This window comes from Tupaia chinensis, unplaced genomic scaffold, assembly GCF_000334495.1.
Source record: "Tupaia chinensis unplaced genomic scaffold, TupChi_1.0 Scaffold000077_1, whole genome shotgun sequence".
NCBI classification, from domain to species: Eukaryota; Metazoa; Chordata; class Mammalia; order Scandentia; family Tupaiidae; genus Tupaia; species Tupaia belangeri.
Window position 1 is genome coordinate 3,450,882 of NW_006159538.1, and position 15,677 is coordinate 3,466,558.

Sequence of the window (15,677 nt, forward strand, 5' to 3'; positions counted from 1 at the left end):
ATGTGTGTATAAAAAGAAAAAAAAAAAAAAGGGAAAACATGGGGGAACCAGCAGTTAGCATAATGGCTATGTCGCTGGACTCCCACATAGTCGACCGTGGTTCGCGTCCCGGACCCAGTGGCTTAAAACTCACGCCGGGCACGTGTGCGTGTGTTCCCAAGATCCCGAGAGGAGAATGGAGGAGAAGAGATTGCAGCGTGGCCATCCCTCCTGGGGGGTGACTTCTCGCTTTCTGTCTCTATGTCTCTCTCTGTCTGTCTGGCGAGCGCACGCACCCTATAGTGAAAAAAAAAAATCTCTCCTAAAAAAAAAAAGGTGAAAACATGGTACAGCCAGTGATTTATAGGCTTTACAAAGCTCTTAATTTTAGTCTTAAAAAAAAATCATTCAGCCATAACATTTTGAACTTTCCTCTAGTATCTAGTTATATTCAATGAACAACGGTTATGATAAAATTTAAACCTGTGGAGAGAACTGTTTCTCAAAGAATTTGTATTTAAACCTGCTTCTGTGTGAAATATTTGAAACTGCATTTGGTCCTGATATTCAATGTTATTATTAATATGTGTGGACTTCTCCTTTTTTTACTAGTTGTTTTATGCTCTCTTACTTCTATTTGTCTTCCTTTAGCTTTCCTGGTGTTAAGTTGTCCCTTACGTATTTCCTGAAAACTTATTTCATTTCGGTGAATTCTTTTAGCACTTGTTTATCTAGGAATGATTTTATTTTTCTTTCCCATTTGAAGGATAATCTTGCTGGGTATACTCTTGGTTAAAATTGCTTTTCTTCCAGAGTTTTAAATATGTCTTCCCATTCTTTCCTTGTCTGCATTGTTTCAGCAGAGAGATCTGATGCTGGTCTAATATGATTACCTTTGTAAATAATTTGGTGTTTCTCTTGTCATTTTTAGAATTTTGCCTTCTTCTTTGACTTTTACCAATTTGGCTATGATATGCCTTGGAGAGGACCTTCTTAAATCTATTTGATGTCCTCTGTATCGTCTAGATTTGACTGTCCCTATACCACTCTAAATTTGGAAAACTTTTAGTTAATATATTATAAAATATATTTTCTATATCTTTACCTGTCTCTGCTTTCTGGAATACCTATTATGCAGCTATTTGGCCGTTTAATGGTGTCCAGAATTTGTTGTAATTGTCCTCATTTTTAATGGCTATTCTTCTATTCTTTTCCCTTGCTTGGACTAAATCAGAGGTTTAATCTTCAAGGTCAAAGAGTCTTTCTTCTGTGTGCTATAATCCACTGCTGATACTCCTTAGGCATTTTTTACTTCCTGCATTGTATTCTTTATCTCCAGAAATTTTGTCTGATTCTTTCTCAGTGTGTCTGCCTCTTTATAGAGTTTGTCCTTCCAGTCGTGGAAGGATTTATTCATCTCCTGGAATTGGTTCTTTGTTTTTCTCTTATAGCTTGATGAGTATTGTTGCAATGAATATTCTGAGTTCTCTTTCTAACATTTCTGCAATCTCTTTGTTTTATCCACTGTTGTTTAGAAGTTATGATCCTTTAAGGGGGAGGTAGCTTCTGACTTTCTCCTATTTCTTGGGGCTCTGCTTTGATTTTCAGTCATCTGGTGGTATACTCACTTCTTCCTCTTTCTTTGAAGTATGTTTCTGTTGTTCTGCACTGCTGTACTTCTTTATGACAGGAGTAAGATCTGTGCCAGTTTCCCTTCTCTACCGTAGGTAGGAATATGAAATACACAGTAGGAGTTTGGGGCTCATTTTTTTTCAGAGGGAAGTTTCTCTCTGTTTACTGCTAAGGGAGTTATGAGGAGCCTCCTATATTCAGGTGTTTGGTTCTTATATACCCAAACTTAACTGCTCCCAATGTGGATGGAGGTTGAGCTGACAGATAGGATGCAAGATGTTATACCAGCATGCTGCTTGGACTAGAGAGCCCCTTCTCCCACCCCCCAGAAGGCTGGATAGGGGGCACTGCTCATGAGTTTCTATTCAAGTAGCTGAGCTTGGACCTGCCTGTTGGTCCTGGATGGGTGAGGGGCAGAATAGCATCAGCACACATGGGACAGCAGCTCCTACCTTCTATCCCTGCAGGTTCTTCCTATTGAGCCTTCTTTTCCTAGGACTGAAGGAACTAGGTACTGGTTCTGGAGAGCCCCTCCTCCCCACAGTGGGCCAGACAGGGGCACCTGCTGATGAGCTCAAGCTGAACAGCTTGGCTTGGGCCTGCCTGTTGGCCCTTCTCTCTGTGGAATTGCCATGTGTCCCTGTTGTTCCTTCTTTCTCTCAATCTAATCCTCTTATAGAGAGATGGGCTCTTAGTCCTCTTTCCTTGAATCTTGACTAGACTTAATGACTCGTTTGACCAACATAAGCCAACATATGGCAGAGTAATGTCTGAGGGTTTCCAAGGCTAGGTTATAAGAAGGTTTAAAGTTTCTACCCAGGCTTCTTGAAATACTTTTGAGAGCCCTGAGCTGGCATGTACAAAGTGTAATGACTTTCAGACTGTCATGCTGAGAAAACCATGCCTAGGACCCCAGATTAACACTTACAGCCAAGGTCCAGTCACTGGAGTACATACTATAGAGACACTATAAGCAGACTGGGACAGCAGTGCTTGGGTTCTATTTCTGTTCCAACCTAAAGGGCCAGGAACAGTGGCATGCACCTGTGTCCCAGCAACTTGAGGCAAGAGGATGGTAAACTCAGAGCCAGCCTGGAAAGCATAGTGAGAAACTCTGTCAGAAAAGAGGACCAGGTGTGGTGGTGTGGCTGCTAGTCTCACCTGGGAGGCTGGGGCAAGAAGATTACAGCACAGCGAAACTCTGTCTTAAATTTTTTTTAAAATTAAATTTAAAAAATTGGTTCTATCCTTCTGCTCCAAGTTACCAGACATGTGAGCTAGCTGTCTAGGACTCTACAAACTTTACCAGACATGTGAGCTAGCTGTCTAGGACTCTGCAAACTATCTGCCAGCTAAATACTACCTCTGTTGATACTGCATGGAATAGAATTAATCACTCGGTCAAGTGTCCAAATTCCTAACCCCTAACATCATGAGTTATAAGAAAAATGGTTGTTACTGGAGTTGTTTGATATACATTAGTAGGGCTCTGGAAAATAGGAAAAGACTGCAAAGTTCAGCATGAACTAGTCAAAGAATTACTGGATATATTTCCCAGGTGAATGTCTTGGGAAGTTGGAATGTAGCATTGCCTGTGTCCTAAGGAAACTTGCTGGAGATATGCATGAGACAGGGTCCTAAGGGGTAGCCCAGAAAGATGGGCATGCTGAGGAAGAGCCAGAAAAATAGTAAGCGAATCCAGGTTTGGATTAGCTATTGGTCAGATGGGAAAAAACATCCTAGGTGGGAAATATCCAATTTAGAAAGGTAAATGTGGATAAGATTTGTAAGCACTGGAGGATTTGGGGAGATCTAGAACTTAAGTTATTTCATTTCTCTCAATAAGAAAAATCACAAAATCCAGAAGAACTTGGAAAAACAAGAGAATGTGCCAGAAAGCAAAGGGAAGTGAAAGTAGAAAAATCTGCTTGGATCCAGCTGCTGGACTCTCTCGGAGTAAGTGGGTGAACTGTTAGAAATTCAACTGAATCTCCCTGCAAGGAGTAAGGGATTAACGGAAGGAAAAAGAATGTGGGAGATACAGTTCCTTACTGAAGAAAAAGAACAACAGAAAGGAATATTACTCAAGGCTGGAATATTCAAAGGGTGTGCAAAGCCTATATCCTGAAAAGTACATGGCAGAGGGGCTGGAACTCCTGAGGTCCGTAAGGACCAGACTTGAGGACCATCACTGGTGGTTTCAGTTCAATATCTGCTGAGGGCGACTCTTCAATGTAACAAGCATGGAAACTGGATGAACCTATTTCCTACAAGACGGGTCTTAAGGCCTAAAGCAATTCTCCAGCAAGAGGCAGAGGCAGTAGCCATCATAATATGGAACTAGATGTGTCTGTGGGTCCTAAGTCAAAAGCATTTTTTTTCCTCATTTTGCCCTAAAACAATTTTGGAAAAAATATAAGATCCCTTGCACATTTTTAACTTGACAGTTAGATTTTTTCATCATAAATTTTAAAAATTCAGACAATATATAATTTCCAGCAGTCTGTAAATATTGACAGAAAGTAAAATCATTACATCATTCTTTCAGATGTATTCCATGGACTCTAAATACCCAAACTATCTGATAACAATCATCATTGTCCATTCAAAAAATATGAGTAATCTCTTTCTTTAACACTTTTCATTTTTCTCTTCATCATTAAATGTATGTTTTCATCCCAATTTTTCCTCAGAATTTTACCTTCGTGTAATATATTTAAGTTTTAGAGATCACTTTTATTATGCTTATCATTGAAATTTGAAATTTTATTTCCTGTTATTATAGGCTTTAAGTGTTTTACTTTTTAGTGTGTATGTGTGTGTAGAGAGAGAGAGAGAGAAAGAGAGGAGAGAGTTCCTCATGAGAAATGGTCATGCTGCAATCCCTTGTCCTCTATCTCTTCCTCCTTTCAGGATTTTGGGCACACACACCTAGCATGTTCTTCAAGTCACTGATCTGGGATTCAAACCATGTAGTTAGCTACATAGGATCCACTGCCTTAACCACCAGGCCAAAGAGCTGACTCAGGCTCCAAGTGTTTTTTTGTTTGTTTGTTTTTTAATTTATTATAGGGCATGCGCATTCACTAGAGCAAAAGAGAGGGAGACAGACAGCATCTCCCAGGAGGGATGACCATGCTATGATCTTATCTTCTCCATTCTCTTCTTTGGATAATACACACACACACGCGCGCACGCACACACATGTGTGTACAAACATGCCCAATGAGTTTTTCAAGTCCCTGGGTCTGGGGTTTGAACTGCTCAGTCTGCCATGTGGGATTCAGCCACCTCAACCACCACACTACTGGCTGAGTCAGTTCCAGGTTTTAAAAGAAATCTTTTCTTGGTTGAATTTCCATTAAAATTGATTTCAACTCAATTGGTTAAAACAAAATAGACTATAAATTTTGATCATTACAAAATTAAAATTTTATTACAAATATATTTCTTAATGAAATGAATTGTTTCTTTTATCCTTTGTAGGCTTTCTAATTCATTCATGCATCTATGTTTGCTTATATGCTATGATATGCTGTATTTTAGATAAGCTCTGAAAAATCTTGTTTCCATAAATTCTTAGAGGAGAATGGGAGGCATTTATAGCTACATTTCTCAACCATTGGAAGACCTTCTAAGTTATGTAATCACATAGTGACTTATCACCAAATACTATTTTTAATGATAGCGCCTCTAAATTGGTCCCCCTCTAAATGAGAGACGAACTGGCAACCATTTGACTTGCAGAAGCATTTGTCACCCAGTCATTAACATCGTTCATTCGTTTTCTCAATTTCTGGGAAAAATTCCAAAAGTACTTTACCAAGACTTATCAAATAATTTATACCCATTACTTTTTTACTTAAAGCACCTTAGTTCACCCAAGTTATTCAGAAAGGATTGGGAAGACGTAAATATTATTCATTTCATTGCCAAGACAATGTTTAACAAGGTATTTTTGTGCTTCAAACTTGTTTTATCAAAACCTTGATGCTATAGCTTTCGCTTTTTTAATTTATGAAAAATACCCAGTCGGTAACCTAATGGACAAAGACAGTCCTTTTATTTAATCCAACCAGCCAAGTTAGACTTTGTTTTCTGTCAATAAACATCTGACTTCATTTTTAATTTTAAAAAGTTTTGATAAGTGTTTGAAGAAATGTTAGAAACCAATGACAAGTAATTATGAAGATCATTCTCTAAAGGAAATGCTTAAAGCCATCGATATTAAAATAATGTCACTAAAATGAAATTTTATGTATTTGCATATATTACAAAGCCAAGATAAAACAATTTATTGAATTTGTAGGAACACAAAGTAATATGTAGCTATGTAACATATTCTATGTTAATTATAAATCTAAGAATATAAAGAAGATTATGATGATAATAAAAAAAGAATATGGTAAAAGGCATAGTATTCCCTCAGTAAATAGGTGTATACATGTATTGAAGTTTAGCAAGCATCTTTCAGGAAAAATTAAATAAAAACTGAGACTTTAAAGATCAGAAATAATGTGATTATTGTTAGTAACTCTCATAGTCAAATTTTCCATGTCTTTAAAGAAGAAAAAAGGTACATACTGTTTAAACCTAATTAGTCCAAATGCTAGTAAGTTTATCTTTTAATAGGAAGTATAAATATTTTAAAGAATGTTTTGACAAAATAATATATCGGGTCATCAGAAAAGTCATGAGGTATATTTTTTGGTTTTCTATGCAAAAATGTATCATGACTTTTCCAATGATCCTATAGTTTGAAAATGTTGTTCATTCACAAAAACATTTATAGAAATCAGCATTATTAACCATTAGTATCTTTGGTTCTTTAAAGATACTTTTCCTTCATAGTTAAGGACCCTGGAGACAGTGCGGAGGGAGGGTGGGAGAAGGGAAGAGTCTAGGGAAGGAATTAGGGCGAAAAACAGAGAGGCAAGACATTTTGGGACACAGAAATGGTGTATTGCCTATTGATGATAATGCGTATAATAGTCTCTACTGGACTGGTCTGAGGTGTATTTCTTGTTGGGTAAATTCTCTTTACAAGCCAAATGATGTATAGCCATTGAATGTTTAAAAAAATAAGAAGAATATTTTTTAAAAAGTGTTAAAAAAGAAATGCCACTCACATATTTTGGATAATAAATGTTTTCAAGACATCATTTTAAAAAGATACTTTTCTTTCTAGCTAATGTCACATTGGAGGGATGAGTATGAAAATCAGCTGAAAACAATAACTTGCCTTTAACCACATGTCCTTAAAAAAAAAATCTATGTTTAGTGTTTTATGTGCTCTCTTTGCTTTGGTCTAAGGAGAAGTTTCCTTAAGAATCAGACACTATTTGAGAATACATGGGTGGAAGAGATAAAAACAAATTGGAAATTTTCATAACTCCTCCTCTAACCACACACGCACACACTTTCTACCATATGGCTGAATTCAGAAAATTCTCATCTGGAAAAAATACACAATTTCTAATGCTCTCTCAATATAAATATGTATAAAACACGAAAATAACTTGTGGAGGACTCAAGGCTTTATGGTTCATGAATGAAGATGTCTCCTTTGTTGGAATTTCCATTCCTACCTCAATCTTTTGCAGGGTGGGCCAGGGCACTGTAAATTTTGGAATAAGTGAGGAGTATGCCTTTCTTATGGAAAGTAATGGGAAGGCTATAAAAAAAAACCAGCATATTATTGGGAGGATCATTTTTAGGAAGGAAAACAAATGAACATTGAAGATCTGGAAATAGATTTCCTTAAAATTATATGTTCTTGTCTTTCTCCTGGGACATTCTTGGGAACCTGGGGGATGGGATGTATTTCAAGTGTTTTGAAGACCACAGGTGTAAGTCACTTTGGAGAGCTCACTCAAGTCAGAGCAGCCTGAGGTGCCAGAAACACAGTGTTTAGAAGGACCTAAAAATTAAAACATTTTGAATGTACAAGATGTATAAATCAAGCAAGTCCTTGCAAAGAGGTTGTAGACGCCTGACTTTTCAGAAAGACTAAAACATATCAAATGCCCTTCAGTGAGAAAAGGGACATTTTTCTCCCATATATGGTGAGCATAGTACCACAATTAACCCATGATGGATGCTTTCCTCCAGGGAGTATGTGTTCACAAATTCTGTGGACAACTGAAATAAACTGGCTGACGTGCTGCCAACGCCGCACCAGAAGGTATCTACTGCCCATCCTCCTACCCTCAGCCACAGATGAGCATCTTTAACACCTTTGGCAATCGTGAGGACGACGTCTTGAGACAAAATGTTGCCTGGGGTTCCTGCCTTAGGGACTGAGGCTCTATCTGCTTTAACTATTTATGAATATAGGGTAGTGTTGTGATAATACTGCATACCTAGTGTACTCACTCTTTGGGCCCTTTCGATTATGGCTGGGAAATACCAGTACAAATTGAGAAGTCTGGAGATAACCCTCCCGTTGCTGTAGAGACAGTCTGGACTGTAGGTACTAAAGGAAGCCTCCTCGATCCTCACACACACTGGAAAGGGGTTCCTATGGCTGAGATGAACCGATGAGAAAATTTAAAAGATTGTGTTAACCTAAAAATTCAGGCTTTGAGATTATTCCAAAGAGTAAAGGGATTCAGGTTTTTTTCTTCTTTTACTTTAGTTTCTCCCAGGGAAACTTAAAATGTGATTAAAGATTGGGGCCAGCAGGTAGCCTGGTTATTAGGACAGCTGATTCCCACATAGTCAACTGCAAGGTTTGAGTCCTAGACCTGGCACTTTGAGAAACGTACCAGGTGCATGTGGATTTGTGCCCAAAATCCTGAGAGGAAAATGGAGGAAAAGGGATTGAGGTGTGGCCATCTTTCTGGAGGGTGTTTCTCACTTTCCCTCCCAACTCCTTTTGGCGAGTGTGTGCACCCTATAGCTGCATCTGTATTGATGGCTGCACCCCGTTGCTCACATTATCACTGAGCCCCACCTCCCATCAGGTCAGCAGCAGCATTAGCGTTTCATAGGACAAACCCTATTGCGAACTGTGCATGAGAGTAAGCCATTCCCCCAACACCCTCTACCCAATCTGGAATATTGTCTTACTGTCTCTGGTGCCAAAAAGATTGAGAACTGATGTCCTCAGTCATCTTTAAGTAAATCAACTTTTGTAGGCCAAGTCTTCTCTCCCCTTACAGCCCACATGACTGATTCTTTATTGCTAGGTAGACTAATCACTAATGTCTGTTCATTTCCCAGTAGTAGCTCCTAACATTTAATTATTACCTTCTTTTATACCCCATCAAGTAGTTAAATAATCTTAATAAACAACCAAGTGATTAGGAACCTTCTCCAAAGCTTGCTGCTGGATTTTCTCAAGGCAGAGAAGGTCTCTAAATGAGGAGAGTACCACCACTTACTCTTGTGTTGTCTCATATAACTCCCAACTACAACCCACTGTAGAGGTGAGGAAACCAAGGGTCAGAGACATTAAGGAACTTGCCCTATTTGCATAACCAGTAAGCAGCACAATCAGGATTTGAACCCTGATATGCCTCCAAATCCAGATTCAGTTCAGTATCCCCACAATATTCTTGTTCATAGAATTAAATACTATTGAATTTGAAAGAAACCTTATAAGCCATTCAATTCAACCTCCATCTACTGTCTATGTCTTCCCAACAATGGCTTATCCCATCTTAGTAATGAAGTAACCCCATCTTTTTCTTTTTTCTTTCTTTCTTATTTTTTTAGAGAGATATTTTTGTTATAGGATATGAGCACTCAATGGAGAGACAGGGAGGGAGAAAATGAGAAATCACCCCCGAGGGGGAATGACCACACTGCAATCCCTTCTCTATTCTCCTCTCAGGATTTTGGACATGCTCACACACATTCCAGCATGATTTTCAAGCCATCAGGTCCAGGACTCCAACCATGGAGTCTAGTGCCTTAACCACTACACCACCTGCTGGCCCCAGTAATGGTGAGTTCTTAAGGCAGCCCTTTCCACCACTGGGTTGCCCTATTGCCTTGCAAACTGCTTTTTACATGGAATATCCTATAGACTCTATTCACTGGATCTATGTCTGTCTTCCCTTTGGGACTCCACAGCATAGAACCTTGTAGGTAGCAGAGAGTCTGTTTATCTGCAGATTAAATATGCCCTGCTCCTCTAACTGTTCCTTACATACATTGATCTTTAGCCCCTTGCCTTCTTCCTAAAACTCTTCTGAGCATAATTGCTAGCTCATCACTGCCCTCGTAAGTACGATGAGTTTCACCATTTATTATTTTTATGTATGTGGTAAGAAGAAATAACTGTTTCTCTCAAGAGCCTACATGGTCTCCTAGTGCTAAAAGAGTGATTGCCAAATTGCACTTCTTGAAACACCAGCATCCCAGAATGAGTAAATAGGTGCTTTAATGTAAGTTTGCAATGTAGTGCTTAATATTCTATGCCTGTTCTAGTCACTGAAGATAGGCACATGAACAAAACAAACCCAGTGGAGGTTACACATACAGAAGTTACTGGTCAGATAAGAAATACTAAGAACGTAAGGGAAACTTTAGGGAGATTTGCACAGCAGAATGCCACATCACAGGAGAAGTCCTGGTGCAAAATTAGTTTAATTTTATTATATTCAGAAACCACATTCCCCACCCCACCGCACCCCCCGTGAGATCCTGGTATAATTACTAGCATCCTAGAAAACAGTATTTGAGCCACAAGTTGAAGAGACATATGTTTACAACTGAACACAAATTAGCTTTCCTTCAGCCATTGTATTTCCTGATATCACAACTATTTTGTATGGGAACTTTCTAATGTGAGAAGAAGTCAAAGACCTGGACTTGTAGCCTGGTCTGGTTAAAGGGAACCAGATCCCACATGGCTGACCATGTCTTGAATCTCAGACCTGGAGGTTTAAAAAACACAATGTGCTCCAAATTTCAAAAGGTTGAAGAGATGGAGAAGAGATTGCACCATGACCATGTCCCTTTGGGGAGTTCTCTCTCTCTCTCCCTCTCTCTCTCTCTCTCTCTCTCTCTCTCACTTTCTTGCTCTTCATCTCCCTCTGATGAGTGAACAAACCCTCTAGCAATTAAGAAAAAAAGAAGCTAAGGCTCACACAAAAAAATGTGAAGACCATGCGTGCCCAGCCCATAGGAGGGTTGAGAAGACACCATGGGGCATGGGAACAGGGAAGGGGAAAGCACCAGGAAAGGAGGTGATCAGGAAGGAAACAACTGCAGATGAATAGAGAATAGAACCCTGCCACCCTGCAGGGCAGGGAGGCCAGTGAGAGACTAAGTTCAACAGAGAAGTAGCTGATTCAGTTCAATGCCAGGTCGAGTGTCTGTCATCTAGATTGTCGAACCTGGCACTGGGACAGGAGACAGCCAGGGAAATAGGATCACAAGGTCAGAATGAGGGGAAACCAGAATGGACCCAAATACATAGTCTAAAAAGCCCAAATATGCTCCTGACAGCTCCAGGGAACTTTCTCCAAGCTTCTATGACCTAGAGTATCAAAGACACTCTGCTGCTATGCTCCTAGACAGGGAGAGCTTCTAATTCCAGACCTAGCTGACTCTTGTTTGCAATCCAGCTGAGCCCTTCCATATCAGCCCTTTTCATTGAACCTGGTATGACCAAGCAAGTGGGCACCAAAATGGAGTAAAAAAACAACAACAAGCTCCCCGTACTGGTCGACGACAACATGTACGATTAAGCCACTATACAGCGTATTCTGGATGAGTAATCACATTTGATATGCTGTGATGATGCTCAGTGAATGAACATAAAATAGATAAGTTGTATATAAAAATAAATAAATAAGAGCAAAAAAAAAAAAAAAAAAAAAAACAAAGAAATTCCTCCAGGTCCCCTGCCCCTTCACTAACTTCGATATTCTTGCTCATCACTCCCTCAATTTCTTCACCCATTTTTGGCCCCCACACTCCCCTGGGTCCTGTGAGGCCGAATGGTTCTGTCTAGGCCATCCCGTGATTGTCAGCATCAGCTCTAAGTGCCTGTCTCAGCACCCTGGCCTCCGGCCCCTTCTTTCCCTTCATCCCAGACCTCAGGACAGGGAGAATGGCTTCCAAGAGCCATTCTGTGGTTGGGAGGCTGAGAATGCTGGGACCCAGCTACACTGACATGGGGTGCAGGCCCTGTGGGCCTGAGGAGTACGGACTGAAGCAGGACCAGCAGGTGAGTCAGGCCAGCCAGGCCTGGATTCTGGGCAAAATGAACCAGATGGGAAGAGGGGAAAGCAAACTCCGGGCTCAGCAGAGAGGCTGAGGTTGGAGAGACGCCCACATGGACAGGGATTTGTTATTTGTGGGAAGCTTTTATTTGGTGGTGGGAAAAGAATGGCAAATATGTAACACAGTATTTCTGTAACTATAAATAACATGTAAATACCTTTCATAATGAAAACCTTATGGAATCTGCTTTACTGGGAGGCTTTTGAAATAGCAAAAGGCAAGGGAGGGAAATAACATGTATTTAACCCATGCTGTGTGCTAAGCACCTCCTCAACCTGTTTGCTCAGTCCTCCCAGTTTTTCCTGGGGAGGGCGCCTAGCTTTATAGATGAGGAAAATGGAGCTGAGAGAGGTTAAGGAACTTGACCAAGTCCCATGGTGAGCCACAATTTGAAAACAGAACTGCAGGCTCCAAAGCTCGCTCTTTCTGGAATCTAGCATGAGCCTGCTTAGAGGCAGGGTTCAGATTCTAGAACCTTTCTAGATTCTTCTCTGTTGCCAAGATTTCCAGAATTGGCTTGTCTCCCACAGGCGCCTCAAGTCTCTCAGGATAGTAAAAATCTATTAGATGCACTCTGAATCAACACAGAAGATTCAGGGTGATGAGAACCATACTGTAAGGGTACTTGGAGCTGCTGGACGCTGCTGTCTCTTTGCTGTGTGACTTCGGTTAAGTTTCTTCCCCCTCTGGGCTAGAGTTTTCACATCTGGAAAATGCAGTTGGCCCAGATACTCAAGAAGGTTCTGACAGTCTTGTCTCACAGATGCTAGGAGAAGGATCCTTTCTAAGAACGGCCATTTCATCAGCTTCCCCCATCCTGGTTCAGCCCCTCTATCCCCTACCCCAGTGAATCCACCTGAGGGCCCCTCTCACCAGCCCCACCCACACTGACCTGCACCTCCCTGGTCAGGGCCAGCTCCAGCAGCTGGCCAAAGTGCTGGCCCAGCGTGCTCAGGGTCTCGCTCACACAGGCCTTCATTGACTTCAGGACGTGCTCATTCTCTGCCTGCAGGCACCTGGGGAGGAGAAACCATGGCGTGGGACCCTGGAAGGACCAGGTGGTCAGCCTGGAGCATCTCAGGGGATTGTGCATGTGAAAGAGGCCAAGGGGAAAGACAGCCACTTTCTGGGAGTCAGACCTGGAATATTTCACAGCTGCCTACTCCCAGCCCCTCAGTGTGCAGGGAAGTGTTGGCCTGAGATGGGGTGAACAGTCCCCATCACTGGGAAGAAAGGCCATCAGGATGTAGCAAGTCCACACCTGGACTTCTCCCAAGGACAATCTGCCATCGCTGTGGTCTGGGGCATGGAGGGGTGGGAGGCTGAGAAGAGGGTGTTGGGGTGCCAGGCATTGCCAGTGCTCACTCCAAGGGCGTTTGGCAATGCCCGTGGACCTTTAACCATGGCTGCCTACAGCATATAGAAAGCAGCCTTGGGACCAGCAGATGGCATAGTGGTTACATTGCTGGACTCCCACAGGGCCGACTGTGGTTCCAGTCCTGGGCCCGGTGGCTTGAAACTCACGCCAAGCACATGTGTGTGTATGCCCAAGATCCCAGGAGGAGAATAGAGAAGGGATTGCAGCATGGCCATTCCCCCAGACCTCAGGGGTTGATTTCTCACTTTCCCTCTCACTGTCTCTGTCTCTCACTCTCTTTGGTAAGCACATATACCCTATGGCAAAAACCTCTAAGAAAAAAAGAAAGAAAAGAAAGAAAAAAAGAAAACAGCCTGGAGGGTCTTCTTCTCAGACAGGAAGAACAGAGGAAACCAAGCTCAAATCCAAACGGGAACTGTGGCCACCCAGAAAACCAAAGCCTATGGAGCGCTAGGGGATACTAAGACTCAGGCTCTCCCTCTGAGGCGTGGGGGCTGAGAAGAGTGAGGGAGGGTGTCAGCACACGCCCAGGTGTACATGTGTGGCTGAGTGTGTGCATGGGTCTGAGTGTGATCGCATGTTTGTTTATGTGGGCGAAATAAGGAGAAGAGGGAGTGGGTGCATTTCTGTGACTGTGCGAGTGTTTATCCGTGTGAGTGAGTGAGTGTGGATGAACGCCCATGTCTGTGTGTGTAAGGGTGTGCATGTCAGCTCTCACCTTGCCTTGACTCTTCCCTTGACCTCAGGGGCCACGGGGGCTTCTCGAAGCTGTGGGAAACTTTTACTTTCCCACCTTCTCAAAAATTCCTTCCCCATGCCTGAGCCTCTCTTCTGCTTTTTCCCTAGGGCTTGGAAATGGGGCAGAAAGTCCCAAAGGAATTTTTTTAAGGTTTTCAAAGTCAGAAAAGGAATCTCTTAGACACCACGAGGCCTCCCTACTTCCCTGCTCCCTCTGAGAGAAGATGCCAATTCCTTCCCTTGCAGGGGGATGGGCTGGCAGACCATGGGCGACCCCGGGCCGGCCATACCTCTCTGTGACTGCTGAGAGCTCCGAGCATTTCTCCATCAGCAGCTTCTCAACCTGTGGGAAAATAGAACAACTGTATTACAATCAATAAGCATCGGTGAGGATCGACTGCCTTGCTGGGCACTCCGGGGCCTGGAGATCAAGAATCAAGTCATCTGATTTGGGGGGTGGGCACATAAACTGCCGGGTGTACAGGTGGTGAGCGAGGTCATTATCAGCTGCTCGGGACTGCAAGAAAATAAAACCGAGAATGAGTTGTGCTGGGGATCTTGGAAGGTTCATAGGAAGGAGCATTTAAGCTGGGCTTCAAAGGAAGAATAAAAGTTTACCGTCTGTAAAGTGGAGGAAGGAAAACATTTGAAGCAAAGGGCAAAGCATTGAGGTGAAAAGTGAATGATGAGGGAACCAGCAGTTAGCGTAATGCCTATGTAGCTGGACTCCCATGTAGTCGACCGCAGTTCGAGTCCCTGACTGGGTGGCTTAAAATTCACGCCGGGCGCGTGTGTGTAAGTGCCCAAGATCCCAAGAGGAGAATGGAGGAGAAGGGATTGCGGTGTGACCATCCCCCCGGGGGGTGATTTCTCGCTTTCTGTCTCTCTGTCTCTCTCTGTCTGTCTGGCGAGCGCACGCGCCCTATAGCGAAAATCTCTCCAAAAAAAAAAAAGTGAATGATGGGAAAAGTAGAGAAATAATAGTAAGGGGAATGTTTAACAGTTCACTTTGTGATTAAAGCCCTAGAGTCAGAAAAGTTCAGGTCGGATCCTGCTTACACCATGCACTGCAGAACTTTGGGCATTTCTTCGCCTCTCGGCATTTCTGTTTCCTCATTTTTTTTTAAATAATGATTTATTTTCATTTTATTTAGTCATTCATTTATTTTAATTTGATGAGAGAGAGAGATGCAAAGAGAGAGAGGGAAAGTGAGAAGACAAGCCACCAGACCTGGGACTCAAACCATGGTCAGCCATGTGGGAATATCCAGTACCTTGTTTCTTTATTTCTAAAATGAAGATAATTCTACTAATACTTTTAATGAACTTTTTTATTTTTCATTTATTTATTATAACTTTGTTTATATTACCTTGATATTTTGAATGCTTTATGTGTAGTAACTCATTTAGTCCTCACAGCAAATCTATGAAAAAAATGCTATTATTGTACCAATTAGGGTAAAGGAAATAGAGCACAGAGAAGTTAAGTAACTTGCCAGGTCACGCAGCACAGCTGACATTGAAACCCAGACACCTGGCATTAAAGCCAGTATACTTAACCATGCATAGCTTCTCACCGTACCTCATAGGTTGTGCAGATTAAATGAGATATGATCAAATCACCTAACACAAAGCTTAGCACATAGTAGGACTTAATAAATGTCCTTACTGTCTTTCCTCCCTGCTTTATTGGAAAAGGTAGGAGGCCCCT

At 41.8% G+C, this 15,677-nt stretch overlaps 1 protein-coding gene across 1 annotated transcript in view; it reads right to left on the bottom strand.

Moving 5' to 3' along the window:
* The window catches only part of INSC (INSC spindle orientation adaptor protein), a 141,747-nt gene that overhangs the window by 61,495 nt on the left and 64,575 nt on the right, over nucleotides 1-15,677 (bottom strand). The window contains exons 4-5 of the mRNA XM_006142526.1: nucleotides 14,257-14,309; nucleotides 12,743-12,866 (exon numbers count right to left, since the gene is read on the bottom strand). Coding sequence (XP_006142588.1) covers nucleotides 12,743-12,866; nucleotides 14,257-14,309 — 177 coding nt within the window. The remainder of the gene's footprint in view (nucleotides 1-12,742; nucleotides 12,867-14,256; nucleotides 14,310-15,677) is intronic.